We start from the raw sequence: 19,773 nt of genomic DNA, 5'->3' as shown, positions 1-19,773 counted from the left end.
TCACTCTCAAGCCGCCATAAATCGCTCTCTTGTTGGCTGTTGAAGTGTGAGGAATGGCAGATCTGATGGTTTCTCACAGCTGTTACAGGCGTTCCCAGGTTTACCTCACTGCACTGCCCTCTGTGGTCCTGGCTTTCAGACCTGAAGGCAAAATATACAAGACATGAATAGGGTTTTAAATATTTGAACTGCTTTGATGTGAGCTTGACTTATCTTGCCAAGTAGTCCAGAGAGTTAACACATCTCATCCAACAATAAGACAAATCAGGCACTATTTTTTAAACTTGTGCCAAACAATGGCTTTATTTGGGTCTATTGGGTTTGTGGATTGCAAAAATATGTGTAAACTAGTTAAATATAAAACTGTTAAGCTAAACTTAAAATGTGTCCAAAAGTAATAAAATGTATTTACTGGCTCATCTAAAGCTCAGTAACTACATAAACTGTATAAAAGAGGAAACTAGAGACACCATGATGTCGCCCATTGGTATGTGGACTACTGTTTTACACCCTGGAGTTTAACATTTATCAAACTGAGACACTGGACTGTAAAGACGGTCTAAACCTAGCAACTCAGACTAAAAACTCATCAGGAAAATGTCATAAATCAGAGGAGCAGTGAAGTCATTTTCTTATAAACTTATATATGATCAAATTTCTTTTTAGAATCACATTTGTGAATCAGGTTTAAGGCATTCTGTTACATATAGGGCCAGATTTACGAACGGTAACTGGGTTTGGGGTAATAAAAGTGCTGGTAATAATTACAGTGAGACAGTGACAGTTTTGCATGTAGGAGGTGAGACGCCAAGATTTTTCTAGTTCTTTTCTGAAGGTGCAAACTATAGGGAGGAGAATATTTAAATCGGGCATGAAGGCTGATTTATTAATGTTTTTGACACCCATTTTATGGCTAATTGCCACATTTAGGCCATGTCCACACTGATCTTTTTCTCTCCGTCCACACTGAGACGGCGTTTATGGTCAAGGAAAACAGAGCTTTTTGAAAACGTTCTCCAAAGCGGATACATTTGAAAACGTCGTTTTTGCGTCACAGTGTAGACTTTCGGAAGCAATGACACATTTTAGTCATGTGACCAATTAATTAGGGCATTATACAGCAGTTGTTTTGTTTGCTCTTAATTTGACAGCCCTATTAAAGATTAATATCAGTCTGTACTTTTGTGTTAATTGCAGCAACAACTCCACCTCATTGTCAGTCCATTTAAAAACTCACCATTTTGCTGTGACGTACCCATATCTGTTTTCAGGTGATTATTAAAGGAAAAGCAAAATTCTCTTCAACTAGGGGCACGTTATGAACTGTAAATTATGCCTTTCTGAATCTGTCTTGAAACTAGCAGTGATCGCTCCGTTGTTGCATGAAGATGCAGTGTACTGTGTCAGCACAGGCTCGCAGCACATTGCCAAATATCCTCTTGCCATTCCCCACCCCTCAGCAGTGCTCCTGCCCCCACTGACACACACACACACACACACACACACACACACACCGCCCCATTCCAGGACCAGGACTCAGAGCACAGTGTGATCTGATGCCCAGCATGTGACCTCTCCAACTATGCTGGCAAAGCAGCATGTGTTAGTCCACCTTTACATGAAAATTGATTACCAAAATAAGAAATATGAACAAGAAATATAAACAGAAAGTATCAGTGTGTTGTAATGCAACTGAAACCTTGACTCTTCAGCACTTTGTGTGTGTCTGCAGTGGCAGGAGCACGAGAGACACGGATGGAAGACACCAGATCAGATCATTATTATCACCAACAGGAATAAACAAGTTGTGACCTCTCTATTTCTCACCCCATCCCTCTTACTTACTCCCTCCCTCCTCAGTTTCACTCCCTCAGTGCTCTTTCGCCCTGCCACCTCCATCTCCCCTGTCATCTCTTCGCATGGCTCCCTCCCCGTGTTCCTCCTTCTCTCCTTGCCCCCATTGAGAGAATAGTGATCATGTCTGGCGTTTCATCGGCTCTTTGCACTTCTCTCCTCTATTAAGATTGATGGACTGCTTGGCTATAAATGAGCATGCTAAGACTTGGACAGGGCCACGGTCAGGCAAGGGCTACATCTACAAACCCGCACACACACCCACACTCAGACTCTCACATGCACCCTCTTTATTAGCAGCAGAATGTCTGAGCTGGGGCCCAGGAAGGACGTGACAGTATGCAAACATAGACAACACACACACACACACACACACACACACACACACACACACACACACATATATGTCTATCACCTCCAAAGATATCTGCTGTAAACTGGTGGTCCTGAAGTCCAATACTTTATAATCAAATTAAAAACAGTATTTCAGTATAATGTCTAGAATGCCAAAAGGGGAAGATTAGGCATGAAAGGCTTTTTTTTCTTATCATTATCATCATTTGTTATCTGTGGTGTGCAGAAATGCTTTGTTTCATTGCTCGCCCTGCTTTGTCACCGTTAAAGCCGTATCTCGACAAGCTGTAGCCAACTGATTTTCTCAAACTGACTGATGCTGCACAAGTGCACGAGTCAAAAGTATTTTCAGACAGACATTCCTCCTTTGCTTTCAGAAATGATTTAATTCTTTATGGCACAGATTCAACAAGGTGATGGAAACTTTCCTCCGAGATTTTGGTCCACATTTACATCATGGTGTCACACAGTTGGACCAGATTTGTTGGCTGCACATCCATGATACCAATCTCACATTCCACCACATCCCAGAGGTGCTCTGTTGGATTGAGATCTGGTGACTGTGGAGGCCACTTGAGTACAGTGAACTCCTTGTCAGGTTCAAGAAACAAGTTTGAGATGGTGTGTTCTACTCCAGAAGATGGGTACACTGTTTTCATAAAGGGATGGAAATTACCAGCAACAATATTCTGGTAAGCTGTGGGTTTAAATTATGCTTACTTGGTATTAAGGGAACTAAAGCGTGCCAAGAAAATATCCCCCACGTGATTTACAGCTCCACCAGCACCCTGAGCTGTTGATTTAAGGCAGGATAGATCTATGCTGTGATGTTGTTCTGACCCTCCCATCTGAATTGTACAGCAGAAACTGAAACTCATCTGACCCGGCAACATTTTCAATTTTTGTGTTGTCCATTTTTGGTGAGTCTGTAAATCGTAGCCTCCGTTTTATGTTGTGAATTGACATGAGTGGCACTTGGTGTGGTGTTCTGCGGCTGTAGCCCAAATTCTGCAAGGTTGGATGTGTTTTGCATTCAGAGATGCTCTTCTGCGTATGTTGGTTATGATTTTTATCAATACAATACCTTTGTTTCTTACACCGCAGATCACACATCCACAAGAAACTTCATAGCATGATTAAAGGGAAGGTTATGTTCTGGGATTTGCATCTTAGCTATTAGATTAGAAATGCCATTGTGATCTATTTTAAGGTTCAGAAGTTACAGTTCCTGTTTAATTTAAGTTCCCAAAAAGTCCTTAGCCTTTAAAACTGTCCGCTAAGGCAGCTGTGAATAACTGTCCTGCGTTCGGTTATGTGTTGGCTAGAGGACTCAGGAGGGACCGAGCTACAGATCACATGCTTAAATAACTGATAGACATTTACAAGGCATTGCAGTGACTCTCCTTTCCTTTTGGCTGGACACTCAGTCTGTCAGACCTTCTCAATGTCTCACACAAGCACGAAGCGTTACGCACTATGAAGTCTACATGTGTATTCCCATGAATGTGTTTTGCATGTTTCTATCACTGTAGAACTAGAGGGGGGAGTGAGAGTTGTTTGTGCCTTCTTTATTAACATGGAAAGATTACAGGAAAATATGGTGTCATAATTATTTCTCAACACCTCTCTCATAGATCAGAGTTCATGGGGTGTCTATAGGGGTGCACTGAGAAACTTCCCGGTGGAGCTTGCTATAAATCAGCTTAGCTTGAGCAGATTTGATGACAAAGAATTAATAGCTGTAAAGGACACCCTGAGCCCAAATGTCTAAAAGTCAACTGTCATCAAATACCCACGGGGCCATTAACAGGTCACACAGGCGTAGCTAAGCTGAGCCTGCAACATCATCAGCACAGTTACCCCCCCTCCCCTGAAGCGCCCGGAGCACAGGTGCACTTCCTGGAACAGCGGCAGCGGTGGAAGAACCTCTTTGTCCAAGTATTTGTCCTCTTCCTTCATCCTGGTGAATCTTTGGCGCTTTAATTTGAGACACCGTAGCACACGATGCATATAAGATGTGAGATCGTGAATTGTCAGCTGGCATCTTTAGCTAAAATCCAGCTCTCAAGTGTTGACAGATGTTTTAATCTCATTAGAACATTTCCTCCTGGGAAACCTATAAGGTTCCTTTTGCATTCAAGACACTCAAGGCTTTTTCTTTTTTCCTACACAAACCGCCATTTGTAATTCTAATATGCTGTTCATCAGATACAAACAGACCTCCTTTTTGCCTCGGACCGTTGCAAGCATATTTGCCAAACCTTGTTCTGTGCTCAAGGGGAACTTTGCTGTCACTGCCTAAAATGACCTCACCTGTGGACTCCACGGTTTATATGCTTGGTCACGTACAGCAGGCCGCAACTCCCCTCTGAGCACGCTCGACCACGTGGTCACGTTGTCGGCCCATATGCTAATGCGCACTTCAATCACACAGAATGCTAAAACCACATAACTGCCCTCTATGCAAATACTGACTTCTGTGTTGAATGCACCGGGCAGCCAATTCCCTGAGGGAAGCAATGAAACGAGTATAGAGGAGAAATATGGTAAACGGGTTTGCTCACTGATACCACAAACATTAAACCGTACATGGAAAACATTTTTAAGGCATTGCAGTTTTCCCTACTTAATAGAATTATTCTCGTTTTCTTAAATGCTATTGTTCATATTTAATAGAAGCCACTTACTTTATCCAACATGTTAAAAGATACATAAAATAAAAACACCTTTTACTCTTTCTCAGCTGGTTCAAGATCCCAAGTGAACTTGTCCTTGCACCAAAGTACGTGTTTGATTTTGAAGGGTACTGGTGATCTGTGACATGTAAAATGCATTTTAATTGCACTGCAGACAGAAGTGAACTGTCATCACTACTGTGGGACGTGTATCCATGGTAACTAAGGACACATAACTGGGTAACACAGGAGAAACTTGCTGCAGATGGAAGAAGTTTGCCTTTAAACTTGTGTTTAACATCGTGAAATAGTCTGTTTGAACCCAAACCATGAGTTTTTCTTTCCCCCTTAAACCTAAGCAAATACTTTTGCATGTATCTAACACTAACAGAGGAGGTGAGGACAAAAATAATAGTAAAAGGAGAGTGCAAAAACGTGGTCCCATGCAGGACTCGACCCTTCAAATGCAGACGTCTGTAGGTTTTGTTCTTCTACATGATAGAAACAACAACCTAAGGGCGTTTAGGGAGCAGAACAAAAGCACTGGGAGCTAAATCTGTTAAAGCAGGTCGCAGATGACAATAATGTTAGTGTTATATTAGCTTCCAGAGTTTCTGGAAATCTTCCCTCAGATGCCCCAAATGTAGAATGTTACTGGAACTTTAACCCTTTCTCCTTGAAAGCCTACTAGGAGTAACCTGTGATGCTTTTTTCTGACCTGAGTGGTTTCCAACATATTTCAGGTCTGCTTATAGAAAAAAATATCTGTGTTTGCATCAGAAGTTAGTGAGGGTGGTCTCTGCCTCTGCAGCTACCCTTACAAAAACCTGTTCTAATGGTCATCAAGCCATTGATATATACTGAGGTGTCAGAACTCATTATTAATCATACAGAGGACAAAGTCAAATATGTCGATGACCATAAACACTTTTTGTTTGGTCTCTGGACTGTGTGGGACCCAGCTCTTATAACCAGTAACAATGCTTCACATGAAAGTTGTGTCAAGCTTCAATCACAAGTCAGGATTTCCAGTGGGGTCAGAATGAGTCATGTAAGGAGTGATCCAATTGTACCTCAGTGCAGTGGGTTGCAAAGAGACTATTTGAAGGGAGTATTAAATCTGTGTTGGGTTCATCACAGCAAATAGTTGCTTTAGTGCAGTCACAGAAAGTGTATGTAAATATATTTTGATTTGCAGTAGTGCATCAAATGAAATGGTTGACAGCCAGTTTACCTGTTTAGTATCATCACAACAACATACAGCACTAATCTTTCCATCCAGCATCAGCTCTTTTTCTACTCTCTCATCCAAGTTGCATTTGCCTGAGCTGGCATGAACGCACAGCCTTTAGAAAGAAGCCTGATGTTTCTCATTACTCATTGTCATGGTGAGCTGCTTTGGCAGCAGTGCTAGTGTATATTTATGTGTAGTTAATGTTAACAGGAAGACAAAGTAGTGTACTCAAATAATAACAGATATTGCAAGTAAAGAAGATAAATAGTGATTTTTATTAACCCTGCGATGCCAAGTGTGTCACACTTGATAGTTGAATACTTACTTGATACTTACTTGATACTTTTTGTGATACTTTGAGAACGCTACATTGTCAGCACAATAACATTTTAAGCAAAAACTGAATGAAAATGATGGATGTAGTAAAAAATGGTTACAAATTAAAGGTCATAATTGTTCATTGTAAACTGATGCATTTTAATTGTAAAATGCATCAAAATCCCAGCCCAATAAGTCTCATGTACATAGAGTTAAATGTGACTCAGTCCTCATCTACCTCATATTGTAGATATAATCATGCATTTGAGACTCAGCTGGAAGTTATCTGATCTATTTGTAAATTACAAATGAGGCAAATTTTTGTTTTTCTCATGAACACCGTTTGTGTAACTCTTAATTTTTTTTTTAAGTCAGTAATTGAAATTGAAATCCACTTATAAAGTTGTAATTCTTTACAAATTTTTGTTACATTTACCCTTTTAAAAACATTTAAATAATAAAAATGTGGCAAATATTATATTTTTAGTTTTTTAGATTTTTCTGAATTTTGATTGGTGACACTGACTGTGAGAAGTTTTCGAGTGATTTCCAGCACATTTGGTTACGACGTGTGCCGAATAAACATGTGAGGAAAGATAAGCTGTGGTTATAGATTTCATTGCGCTTTAGTTTAAACAAACTTTTGGTTTTAGCTGACAAGGTGTACAGGTATTCATGGTCGTCAAGGGACCAATCCTGCATTTTTCCTTTGGCCTATTTCGTTGTGTTTGTTTGTTTTTGTTTTTTTTATATTGGCACCTCTGTGTTCAGGACATTGTAAGTCATGGTCATAGCATGAAATATGCTAAGAATGCAGGATCTGGGACGATGAGATCGGAGTAAAATATTTCCTCCTGTGATGGTGTTACAGATGTAATCTTCTTTAGATCCTGTCTTGGTCCTCTTGTCTCAGCATCAGTCTGTTTGATGTGTGGATACTCCTACACTGTGCTGACAGTGTTCTTCGTCACCAGATGTGACCTACTGGCCTTTCTACCATTGCCATGAGATCCACTGACATGTTACTCAGAGCACCTGACTACCATTTGGGAAATGCTACTTTGTAATAACAGTGAATCTCATGGAGCATATTTGTTTTTTTGTGCATGTTTAATTTCTGATTAGACTTTGAATAGATTTATATCAGGATTCCCTGAAAGTCTCAGGCTAAAGAGACACATACAGGTCTTAAACACACAAACACACTGTTCCCTTCATCCTCCTCTGTCCTCCCCTCCTGTTCTCTTCCCTCAGGCAGATAGCATCAAAGATCTGTCACGTCGGCACCTGGTCTTACACAAGTGTTAATGTCCCCACCTCAGCTGAGAATCACCGGAGCACTGACGCCAGGCTGAAGTGTGCCTCTGTGATTCGGTGTATTTTAGCTTTAAATGTATTTTACCATTGCACCTGAGATCAGAAGTCTACTAAAGCTGTTTTCAGAAAGAAGGAGGTTTAGGCAGCATTGTGTTTAAATATCTGTGTGCGGTGCGAATATAACAGGCAGAGTTCCAGCTCCTGCCGCTCAGACACAACAAGCCAATCATTCCTGAGTTCTAAAATAAGCTCCCCCCCCCCCGCCATCCTCTTGCTCTCCCTTCACATGTGCTCCTCTCGTCAGCACCTCTCACCTTCAGAGTGACAGGAGACAACTGATGAGGAGCTGAGGAGGAAATGGGCAACATCAAGAGGGAGTCAGCAAACTTTGAAAGGGGAGAAATGGGGCCGAGTAAATCAGTTTTAAATGGGCAGATTACCTTCTATCTATCACAGCTAGCTACTAAAGAGGCTGTTGTAGTTGTTGGCCACATGATTGTTACTGTGATTTGCTGCGAGCTCAGACAGTATGTAATACATTATTGGACTTTGTAGTTACAAATACCACCAAATTTATATTGTACCTTGACTGCATTCTGAATGTTTCTCCCTCCTCCATTGATCAGTGTTTCCTGTCTGTGTGTTTGCTCTCTATTCTAGGAGCCAGTGCAAATAATTTCATTGTGTAGTTATGTCTTACGATGCAAGTTTCCCATTTTGGGGCAGCTGCTACAGTTTCTGATGTTTGTGTAGCTTTAGTGTGGACAGAGCCTCTCAGTATTAAGATGAGCTTAAGATAGCTGTAGATGTAGTTGTCTTCTCACAAGAAACCCTGCTTTATCTGGCTTTCTTGGGAACTCTACTTTTCCGGGTGTTAGAGTACATAAAGACTCAAAATTTTGGCTTGTGCTTTCATACACACATAACTTTGTGTGTGCATATATGTGTGTGTGTGTGTGGGGGGGAGAGGATGGGGGCGTCAATTCTCTGGGATCCACATGAACTTTGAGACTGTGAGGTCACACACTCGCTGACAACTCAACCACCTGTTGCCCCCCCCCCCCACCACCACCACCACCACCACCACACGCACATGCACGCACACGCAAGTGTGCACAGGGACACACATATCCACATCCTTACACCCACATCCACATTCATAGCACACCCTCTGTCGTAAGACTCGTCACTTCTGCAGACTTGGAGTTGAAATGAGTGGTGATCGTGACGATGGTGTTTGAGAGTTGCGCTTTCTCTCTTTTGTTCTGGGATGTTTTTCATTTTTCTGTGAAAAAAACGGCTACTTTGTCTCTCACACACACACACACACACACACACACACACACACACACACCTGCAGTTATACTCAAATACAACTAGGCGTATTTTCTTGAGGAAATATTGTATTGTGATTGCTTTGATTTAAAAAAAAGTGTAAAGAAATTGTCGTGCCCACACGAACATGCATTGAATTTCATTACAAAACCACGTGAAATCAGTTAAATTAGTAAGTTATTGATTACATTCAAACATCGTGACACGTATACATATATTTTATTTGGCTCAAAAAGGTCACAGAACATGTTAATGTCCTCAGGCCAAAGGGCTTGTTGTTATAGCGCATTTGCAAAGAAAAGCTTTTCAGTCAAGTTCAGGGTAGGGTGTCCCATACCTGACCCAGTCTTAAGAGCAGAAGCAGGTGCATCGGGGTTTTTAAGTGCGAAGGGTTGCACGGCCCTTTATATACAGAAATCTCCTCCCGCCCACCTCCCCCCTTATATATACAGAGTCATGTACTGTTGCTTTTCTGTCAGACATGAAAAAATACATTTAAGCCTTAAATCTTTTCATTATCCACTCCTCTCTACAGTTTTACCATTAGACCACGACTGCCACCAGGAGAACTCCTATGGTCTGTTGTGGCTATGACGTCATTAAGTAATTATACGTCCGACCCCGAGTGTTGTGTGTAAAAAGTGTTTTTGAGTGGTGAACAGGTCCTGCCATTAGTGCATAGTGATCGAAGGAACAATCGTGCATGTAATGAGAAAAACTTTGATGGTGTTTAGTAGTCCCACCCACTGTAGGCAATGATAGAGACAAAGGCAGCACTGTATGAGTATCATAGTTACTGTTTCAGGGCAGAGGATGAAGTGCTTGCTTTGATTCTCTGGGCCACAACGGTCTGAGCCCAGTCCAAATTCAGTCAGTGTGTTCATTCGTCTGGACTCCTTAACCACCACTGCTGCTTCTTTAGTGACCACTGCAGGTCCACAGACATGTCATAGAAATCGTGCGTGAAAACAAAAGTAAAAATTATTTCCTTCAGGTAAAGCTTTAACAAGCTCATATATTCACAGAGGCAAAAAAAGCCTGCTCTGTCACTTCTTTCTGTCTTCAGCGTGATGCTTGATCGTTAACTCAGAGAGTGTTCGGGAACAAAAGCAGCACACACCCAATCCAGGGTGTCACTGTGTGTTTGTGACAACCCAGAGTCAAAGTCAGCCCATGTGAGCAGTGACCTGCGAGGCCCCGCCTCCCGACTGGCTCCCTGCCAGTCCCAAAGTCCGAGAATCGAACAAGAAGCCTTGCTGTCCTCCGCCGAGCACACCCAGACTGTCCGTTAAAGTCCCACTGGGCGACGAGCCAAGGAAGGCACTCTGATGATTGGCTGTGGCGGCCATTTTATCAGGACTGGCAGCGAGGCGCGGCGAAGAGGGAAATGTGTAACCATACAGGCTGTAGGGCGGCGTGTGGAGGCGAAGGCCGGCATAGCCCTGTGAGGTGGGGTTGGAGAGATAGCCGAGCTGAGAGGCAGGGAGAGGCAGGGAGCAGAATCCTTCGGCTTCATACGCAGATGGACCTCTGGGTGGGGGGAATGGCTCTGGGGCGTTACTGTAACGGTGGAGGGGGTGTGCCGGCCGGCTACAGGTGTAGTCCGGTGGGCTGAGAGGGCAAACTTGGAAAGGAGATGAGCACGGGGATGTGGAGAGCAGGTGAGGCGATGCTCCAACCGCTGCATGAGTTCCTGGGACTCCTACAAAATAAGAGCAGGATAAATGTTTACAGCCATGGCAACCTGTAGTTATGACCAACCAGTACTCTGTGAGTGACTGATAAACACTTTCATGGTGTGAATAAGGACGCCCATCACAAACAAAGATTTTGTCTTTAGGTTGGATATCTTATGTTCACCATCCAGAAGCTTCCTGTTGTTGAACTTTACCTTGCTTGGTCATGCCAGGGATGTCCTCAAATGTGAGTGTTCGCAGGGATGGACGCCAGAATGCATAAGACTCAACCAAAGCCTCCAAACCCATCCTGCAAACACACACAAATGCACACATTAACACTTCACCGTGAGCTCTCCCAACCTTCTAATGTCTGATGCAGTGGGAACCTCTCTTTCTCGCTCTAACTCAGCACGCCTCACTAAATCGTGCATTTCGCCCAACCACCTGGCGGCCATCTTAGTCGCCTGTGGGGCCCTCCTTGCCATCTCCATGGAGACCGCAGGTAATGAGGGGCATAAACGCCAGGCTTCGATTGGCTGCTGCTGGTTGGGTGCTTGTGTGTAATTGCTTTCACACGGCTTTTACGGGCGAATCAGGACGAAGGAGCAGGAAGCCGCAGCAACGATTTATGAGGTGGGACTCTCCTTCTTCCTCCTCCGCCCCCACCCCAAATCTGAGCCTCCATGCTCCTCTAGGTGGGGCGGAGGGTTGCTGTGGCGGGTGGGTAATGCGAGTGCTCTGTTACCCCTCGTTAGCGTGAGGATAAAAGTCTTCCCCCCCGCGGGGTTGTAGCCACGGTGATAATTTAGACAAGCTGCCCGGAGCGGTTCTGTGTGCTCCAAAGCAGCCTATCAGAGCAGAAGTTTATTTAGCAAACTGCTTAACTCTTCCTGTAATATTTAAGAGGAGGGTTTTTTTTCAGCCTTCCTGAGTTTAACTTTTATAGGGTCAGCTGTCAAGGTGCCTGGGTTATCCAGTTTGCCGTTCTCTACCTTCCTCCCTCTCGCACATTCCCTCTGCTTCCCTTCCTCCGGCTCTCCTCTCTAATGATTTCTACGAGGCCTCAGGGGAGTGGCTGTTTGGAGACTGCTAGAGTTTTACTGCTGTGTTGTTTTAATGCTGTGTTTATATATGTTTAGAAATGTGTTTATACAGATTTTCTTCGGGACACTCTTGACTTTTATTATTTTGCTGTTGATGTTTATGTTCCAGAGGCTGGCTGGAATCTGACGCTCCATTTAGGCTCGCAGACAAAGTTACAGCATGTGCCTGTAACAGTGCAATTGCAGGAATTAATTTGCCTTTAAAGTTAGCACATTTGAACGAAAACGAATCACCACTCTAACCATAGCTACGTGCCACGTCTTTTTTCAGCTTAGTCCATTTCTTTTTCCTTTTTTTTTTGCCCTTCAGGACAAAATTTAATGGGAGGCTGTAGCACATTTTCCATTAGGAAAAAAATAAATAAATAAATACATAGCTTTACTCCCCATAAAATCAGACTAAAATAGCAGTGACAAAAACCACATGCAAGCCAAAATATGAAGCAGTCATGCATCGCTCACTACCCCTAATGCACCAGATAATGTGCAAATCTCTGCGGTTAAAATGAACTCACCGGTTTCTGCCAGAGTCTCTGAAGCCTTTGGCAAATGGGTTTCTGTCAATTTTCAGCCTTGTAATCTGAAAAAGCAAAATAAGACTCTAATTATTTCCTGAAACGTTGTTATTATGAAATCAAAGATAACGCACTACGCTATATAATACCAGTTCCAGCCAAAATGTTTTCTTTCTCGGAAATCTTTCAATCAGGTCTATAAATAAATTCATTTGTGAGCATGCGTACTTGTATGTTTCTTTGCACATTTATGTGACTTTGTGTGGGTTCATGCATGCATACATGCATGGAGTTAATGTCTGAGCCTGTTCAGACTGTGGGTGGTGTTTAAGGCCCAGCTCTGTGACCCTCATCCAAAAGGACTTTTATAGACATCACCACCATGTTCTGACTTCAGCCATCATGCACTGCAGGCCAGCAAACCTCAGCTAATGTCCTACTTCAAAGCTCACATGGAGCAAACATGTGCAAAAACACAGAAAAGCTGCAGCTTTCCTCACTGAAAACAGAAAATATAACAATCTTAAGCTATGTGTGACAACGTAAGCGAATATCACTATTATTTCTTAACAGCCCGTCACATAAGCCTTTATTTGGTAAACTGCTTTAACAGCCTGCAGAGGAGTTTCCAGAGGACTTTATTCTGTTTATTTTGTAGAGCATGTACATGCATAGACATACACGCCTGCTGACAGAGATGAATCTGCCTTTAAATGCAAAACATAGAACATGTGTGATGTTTTTTTAATATCTCTGTAAAGCACTTTAAATAGACTATCGGCTTAAAAAGTGCCATATAAATACATTTTACTTACTTACTTACTAGGAATTAAAATAGCTTATCTTTACACTGCATGATGAGCTGCACGAACGTATATTAAACTTCTAACATCTACTTCACAACCACAACATCCAAAATTACATCATGTGTTTTCAAATTCACAGCACATTGTAGCAGCACACACTGGAAATGTGACTTTCTTGGCGACTGTGAGTATTTTGTTATATTTAGTTTATGGGTCTCTAGGAGTTCAGCTGAGCTACCTGTTGGTTCTGATACGCCGTGACAGTGGTAAACACGGTCTCCGGGAACGAAAAGGTGCGCGTGCCTTCCCCTGCGGGGATGGTCCTCACTGGGGATAACTCTTCTCCACACTCCTTACGGATTACATGGACCCGCGGCTGGTATTTGTGCATGGAGTGCAGAATGATCTGAACCGGGGGAGGGAAACACATTGATTGAGGCTTGGATTATGTAACTGCTATTTTATGTGTTTCATAAAGCATGGCTGGGGAAAATGTACATGTACGCTTGTGGGTGCACAAGCTCTACAGACCTACACTGTAAAAATAAAGAAAGAAAATTAAATAAAACATGAAAATGCACAGAACATTAAGTCATGTTCAACTCAGACTAGGAAACTATGAGACTTTTACTATTTCATATGAGATGAGACTTTTTAATATTAGATTAGAAATTTACATTTTATATAATAGCTCATTGTGAAATTGAATGTTTTGATTGTAAATAATATGCAGTCATATTATTTGCTACAATAGTAGTAAATCATTTCATACAACAGAGCCACATTACAAATGTGTCACACAAGTGTGATGTGCTGCTACATACATGTCCTTGGTCATCCAGCTCGTTGTTGGTCAGTTTGAGTTTGTCGAAGCTGATCACCTGACGCATCCACGTCTCTCCTGAGGCCGGGGAGTCCGGATGGATGTATACTCTGGGAGGCACAGGGGAGTCGGCATTCCCCGCTACCATCCACTTGGAGCTGTGATACACGTACCTACACAATTCACACACAAGACAGTGAGTGAGCACGGTTTCTGTCTGAATGAACGTATCATTTACAAATCAAAAGGTAGACTCGATACTTCAGTAACTGATGAATAAATATACAGTAATAAAGAATAAAATGTTTTCTTACAAGGGAGTGAATTTATAAAAGCATAAAACTTTAACACTAAAATCTAAGTTCATATTTTACTCTTTATGACTTTAGGGCCGGACTGGACTCTCCCCTCCAGGCCACAGGTTGGACTCCACTACAGGATTAATGCTCTTTTTAAACAAACAGTATTTTCCTTCTGTTTGATCCACGGCGCTTTGACACCGGACGTTCTGAAGTGCGCCAATGCGCACCAAAGTTTACATAATGCATTTGTTATATGTTCTATAGGCAGATGGACCAGTAACGTGCTATCCGGCATGTCATTCACTTTAAAACGTGGTATCCTATAAACTGGATTTTGAACCTTTGAAATGACACCCACGCGGTTTATATCACGCAAAGACTTGGCTGCACGGATACCGCTGCAATAACACGCCGTTTTCTTCTGCTTTGTAACGACTTTTGCTGGTTTGACCTTCCAGGGTGGAGAGGTTAGGTATCCAAACGGTCCTCTCCAAAAGGGACGACAAAACCGCCGTGACAAAACACCGGTGCCAAGCACCATTTGTGGAGGCAAAGCTGAGGTTGCACAATTGAAAAATCCTGGGTTGTACCAAGAACACAGTGTATGGAGTCTAAATCAGGACTACATGCTAAAGAAAATTGCTGTGCTGTTGCCATTTATACAGTACACGCGTGTGAGAGTGTATCTTTAAGCTACAGCGCTGTGGGGTACAGCTTTCATTCTTTTGGGGACATTTTTCGCGATTCGTTTTTTCGCCTCGAAATCGCTTTTCTGTCATTGGGAATGCGTCGTGTGATTTGCCCAAATTCCTTATATTGTGCTTTTTTCCGGACAAAATGGAAATGAATTTGTTTTTTCAGGGCTGGATGACACAAAACTATTGAACTATTTTACGAATGACGTGTTTTATTGCTTAGTATTAGCGAGACCTTTAAATCCTAACAGCACATTTAAAATAATCATGTTAACAATTGTTTTTGTTAACATCCAACATGTTTGCTTAACATTATGCATTAGCCTATTTTGATGTGTTATTATAGTTTAACAGATTATTACGTCAACAAATTGCCTTGGGCTCCATAGTCCTGCTATTGATAAAGGTGTTACGTTGATCCAACATGTTTAAACAATATGTATTTTTTACAAGTATTTTCTAGAGTTTTGTTTTTTATCAGTGCATAAATTCATCCTTTAACTTTTGGCACTGAATATATCCAACCAGTTCATTATCGTGCCCAGTGATTCATCAAAACACTTGAATATAACGTTTTAAGGATTAAAACAATTCAATTCGACATCCCATCACAAATCAATAAAAAGTCTGTGGTTAAAACTTACGTGGGATTAGCGAATTACATCACTGCCACACTTAATCTACCTTTTAGCGCATTCTTTATCTGAAAAGTTCAGTCAGCAAATGAACACCAAGATTATGCCCTCATTTTTTCAAAAAGTAAACATTATTTAAAAATTACTTTTTAAAATATTTTGTACAGAATTATAAATTTAATGAGATGGTGTACATGCCATAATTGACATTATTACATATTATTAACTCAAAAAGTCCACATTTTTGTTAAAATAAAGCTGAATATGTTCTTTTAGTTCACATTTAATTTGTTTTTTTGGCGCCGACCACAGTCCCTCACGTGATGTCGCAGGACTTGTGTCATGTGACTTTGTTTTATATTTCGACAGGGATTGCTTTGACAAGTCAAAAATAAAATGGTGTTTCAAATATCCCAGTGTACTCAGATTCGCTGGCACTCTATTCTGTTTTTACTTTTTCCTTCATTACGAGATTTGAAAAATAGCTTTTAAAAATTCTGACAGCAGGATCTCAAAGTTTAAGAAGCAGCATCTTTACGATTTACGAGCTTTGGAGTAAGTGTGCACGGGCCTGTGGTGGAGCTTTTTGTGGGTCTTACCTATATCGTTTATTGTCCACGGGGATTATATCCATGGCGATGTAATACTGCTGATGTGGATCCAAACCCGTAATCTTCACACGCATAGCGGGGAACATCCGGCTGCCAGGAAAACCAAAATCATTCTTTTGCAACACTGTCATTTTTTAACTGGTGAATAATATATTATTCACCATCACAAAAAATGCATTAATAATAGCTTAATTAAAGAATCAATGCAATAGAGTTTTGTTTGGCTTGGTTAGACAAATTAACTCTCTAAATAATTATTTTAATAGCAATTTTGCTCACTTTTCAAATTATCATCTGGTTCACTGCCTTGCTCATCTAATTTCTACGAATCGTGCGTCGTATTTCTTCTTATATGTTTGATATTGTTTTCATCTTTAACATTTTTTTTCTCTCCTCGAGTTTCTCATTTCTTCTTTTCTTCAGTCACCCATAAAGTTACGCATTCACGCGAATCCCTGTCTCACCGTCCGGCCTTGGTGATGATCATCTCCGTGCCAATCTCGTGGAACCTTTTCCACAGGTCTGATCCCTGCAGGTCCACGCGGGTCTCCTCTCCGGTCCCGGTTACCGGCGCCGTGCACAGAGCTGCTGGGTGCGGGCTCTCCAGCAGCGCGTCGTCGCTCTCTGCTACACCGAGATGAATTGAGATTGGCACGTGTTAATTGTAACATTCCATCACAAGCCAAGCGGTGTTCACGAGGTGTTGCATTTCACTCTTGTTGTGTGACTCATTAAAACAAAAGAAAAATAAATCTGAACGGGGTTAAAGCGCGGTAACGTCACACGGTAACGTCTCAGCAGAACAAAGGAAATACGTTGAAAGCCTTACTTTAATTTACAACACAATTATTTCAGAAGAGCAAGAGCGAAGTAAATATTTTTAAACCTCTGGCAGTTATTTCTGTCTCTACGATTTAATGTCACGCTATTGATAGATAGCCTTTAAAAAATGAAAACTATGAGAAAGTAGAAATATCTGCATGCTTAAACACCGTCTCGCACTCAGTACTGACCTTAAAAATGTTCAACGATTTTCACGCCAGTGCTTGAGTTGAAACCTGTTTTAATACTGAGGATATGTTCAGAGGAAGCACTAACAGCGGTGTTTATGCGTCTCGCCGCTGTTGTTATTTGTGCTATTCAGCACAGGCCTCCCCAAGTGGTAGAAATTTATGGACATTAGACATGGGCCTAACGAGGCAAACTAACACAGAGACTCCTCAACCAAATGCATTGTGAACTTACAGCGGGTTTAAATCCTGATTTGTCCGGGCCAGTCGGTTTATTTCGTCTGCAGACCTCTTAGTATCCTTTCCGTGGCAGTTTCCCGGCCTTTATACGCTGCTAATTGGCGTGTTTATGATTGCAACACAACTCATAAAGCCTCTCACATTAGTCACACTCACACCGCTCATATTTACTAGACCAGAGCAGTGATGTATCACAGTCTCACCGTGCGGCCCCGAAGGAAGCCTATTATTGTTTTACTTTATAAACGTCATCTTTTTTATGCTTATGACCGAATTCTAGTCGGTGACGAGAAGAAGAGAACATGAATTATTATGCAGGCAAGGGGAAAATGCTCATGAATACATAAACAAGGATCAGGATTTTGGTCTTCTGATATAATAACAGAATAACAAATGTGCGCGGGCAGCAGCTGCACAGTAATTAACCAGCTTAAACAAATGCATCCTATAATGATGGAGTATGAGCGTCAAGTCATAATTTTATAATGCTGACATGTCAGACACCTATTATTATTATTATTATTATTATTATTATTATTATTATTATTATTATTATAACTTACGGGATCCGCCACTTCCACATTCAACTTCACTGCCCCGGTCGCCGGTACACCCTCTGTCCGCCCGTAGTCCCGGACTCCCGGTTACATCAGACACATCTGTTTCGTCCTCGAAGCCGGGGGACACGACCTCCTCCCCGCTCGTCCTGCGGCGTTTTTCCGCGCCGATCAACGCTTCTACTGAGAATGCATGCGCCTTGACGCTCAGCGCGCACGGGGACCTGCGCTTCTCTGCCATTTCTCCGCGTCTCGGGACAGAGGAAGAAGACGAAGGAGATCGCTCACGAGCTTGCAGGCCGGGAGCAAGAAAAGTTCAAAACCGAGGAAGTCGCAAAAAAAAGGTGATCCACGCTGGCAATCCCGCGCCAAGGGCAGGGTAGTTTCTCCGTGCTTGCACGGAGCAGCTGACGAGACAGAAGGGCCTGGGGCGAGCTGTAATGGTGTCTCCGTTATCCGTAGGTGCCTTGCGGAGTTTTGGAGAGTGTCAACAACCGAGCTTAGAGGAGAGTCGGGGAGAGGGACCTGTCAGTCACAGAGCAGAGCAACCAATCATGAGTAATCACAACCCCCCGGAACTTTTCCTTTGGTCCCGCCCGCTGTGGGGGCCGCTCGTGCCGCCTTATGTGGTAAAAGTAGAGCTGGTGAATGAATCATGTCTTCAGGCCAAGGAGAGCTAGGAGCGTCTCTCCGGGGCATTGCGCGCATTTTGACACACCGGCCCAACATGCTTTGCATATCTGGCCATTAGTAGCTCCTGCACGACTGGACCCCCCTCCCCCAAATAAAAAAGTCCTGACAGAACTATCATACAGACTGAATCTTATACTGATTATTTACCTCAAAATATCCATGATCATAATACGAGTATGGAATTAAATTTTGTTGTGTAAAATACTATTTTTATGTATTTATCTTTTATGTATTTATATTTATCTTTTAAAAAATCCCAACTATGTCTACTGAACACAAGAGCTTTGTTGTGTACCATTTCACGTGTATTTTGGCATAAATGTCATGGCAACAGTGCCATTAACTTTAGTTACATTTCGATTTTTTCTTTTCTACTCAAATATGCAACTGTAAAAAGAGAAACTAGGCAATTGCTGCACTAAAAACAACCGTATGATAGCTGCACACTTAACCCTGAATCTATAGACTATTTAAAGGCTAATACAATAAGTATTAGTCTCTTAGTCGATAACGTAATAACAGATATGATAATGTCATTATAACGATCATGATCTAATCGGCGCTTTTGCTGTTTTCTTATGAAAAACGTAAATCACGAGGTAATATTTCCGTCTCAAACTGAACCCGAGTCTAACAGTAGCTAAATGAAATATTTGGGAATATGTTTGAAATACAGGGGGAAATGAGTGAATGCAACCAGCTGGATAAAATACATGGATGAGTTTGACTCGCTCTTACTGCAGGCGTGGAAATAATCGTGCGCATTTTCAAGGCCGTGTTAACGAGCGCGGTCACGCCGGGAATGCGCGTTGGTGTGGCGGTGAGATATGGAGGGGAGAAGCTGGCTATAAATAAACAAAGCACTGAGCCTACACGTGTGTGTGTGTGTGTGTGTGTGTGTGTGTGTACAGGTTTCTTTAGTTCTTGATGTTCTTTTTCAGACCTAAACACGCCATTTATTCCAAGAGTAATATGCACCGCGCGTGCTGCCGTTTGCATAAAATGTGCCAAACTAAT

At 42.1% G+C, this 19,773-nt stretch overlaps 2 protein-coding genes across 3 annotated transcripts in view; one reads left to right on the top strand and one right to left on the bottom strand.

Annotated features, from left to right (window-relative positions):
- The window catches only part of LOC146691538 (uncharacterized), a 114,483-nt gene that overhangs the window by 48,758 nt on the left and 45,952 nt on the right, over nt 1–19,773 (top strand). The gene's annotated exons all lie outside the window — the stretch shown is intronic.
- Nucleotides 9,290–18,571, bottom strand: tbx18 (T-box transcription factor 18). Of its 2 annotated transcripts, none has more exons than XM_085431365.1 (8): nt 18,070–18,571; nt 16,721–16,883; nt 16,245–16,346; nt 14,015–14,186; nt 13,429–13,596; nt 12,385–12,449; nt 10,979–11,073; nt 9,290–10,789 (listed from the first exon to the last, which is right to left on the bottom strand). In XM_085431365.1, the coding sequence occupies exons 1-8, from the start codon at nt 18,302–18,304 to the stop codon at nt 10,254–10,256; spliced, it is 1,536 nt and encodes a 511-aa protein (XP_085287491.1). In that variant the 5' UTR covers nt 18,305–18,571; the 3' UTR covers nt 9,290–10,253. The 2 variants fall into 2 exon arrangements, with proteins under 2 accessions (XP_085287491.1, XP_085287492.1); XM_085431366.1 differs by having other exon boundaries at nt 16,721–16,880.

The sequence above is a fragment of the Copadichromis virginalis genome, linkage group LG15 (genome assembly GCF_057382275.1).
Source record: "Copadichromis virginalis isolate Kocher_CV1m ecotype Utaka linkage group LG15, C_Virginalis_male_GT1.1, whole genome shotgun sequence".
Classification (NCBI taxonomy): Eukaryota; Metazoa; Chordata; class Actinopteri; order Cichliformes; family Cichlidae; genus Copadichromis; species Copadichromis virginalis.
The sequence above is the reverse complement of the archived record's forward strand: the minus strand, read 5'-3'. Positions and strand labels throughout refer to the sequence as shown.

Excerpts from the sequence above, each read along its gene's own strand:
- tbx18 (XM_085431365.1), bottom strand. The coding sequence starts at position 18,304 with ATGGCAGAGAAGCGCAGGTCCCCGTGCGCGCTGAGCGTCAAGGCGCAT. Across the intron at positions 13,597-14,014 it reads AGCTGGATGACCAAGGACAT|ATCATTCTGCACTCCATGCA; the intron begins GTATGTAGCAGC and ends CCCCCGGTTCAG. Across the intron at positions 11,074-12,384 it reads AGAGACTCTGGCAGAAACCG|GATGGGTTTGGAGGCTTTGG; the intron begins GTGAGTTCATTT and ends GTGTGTTTGCAG.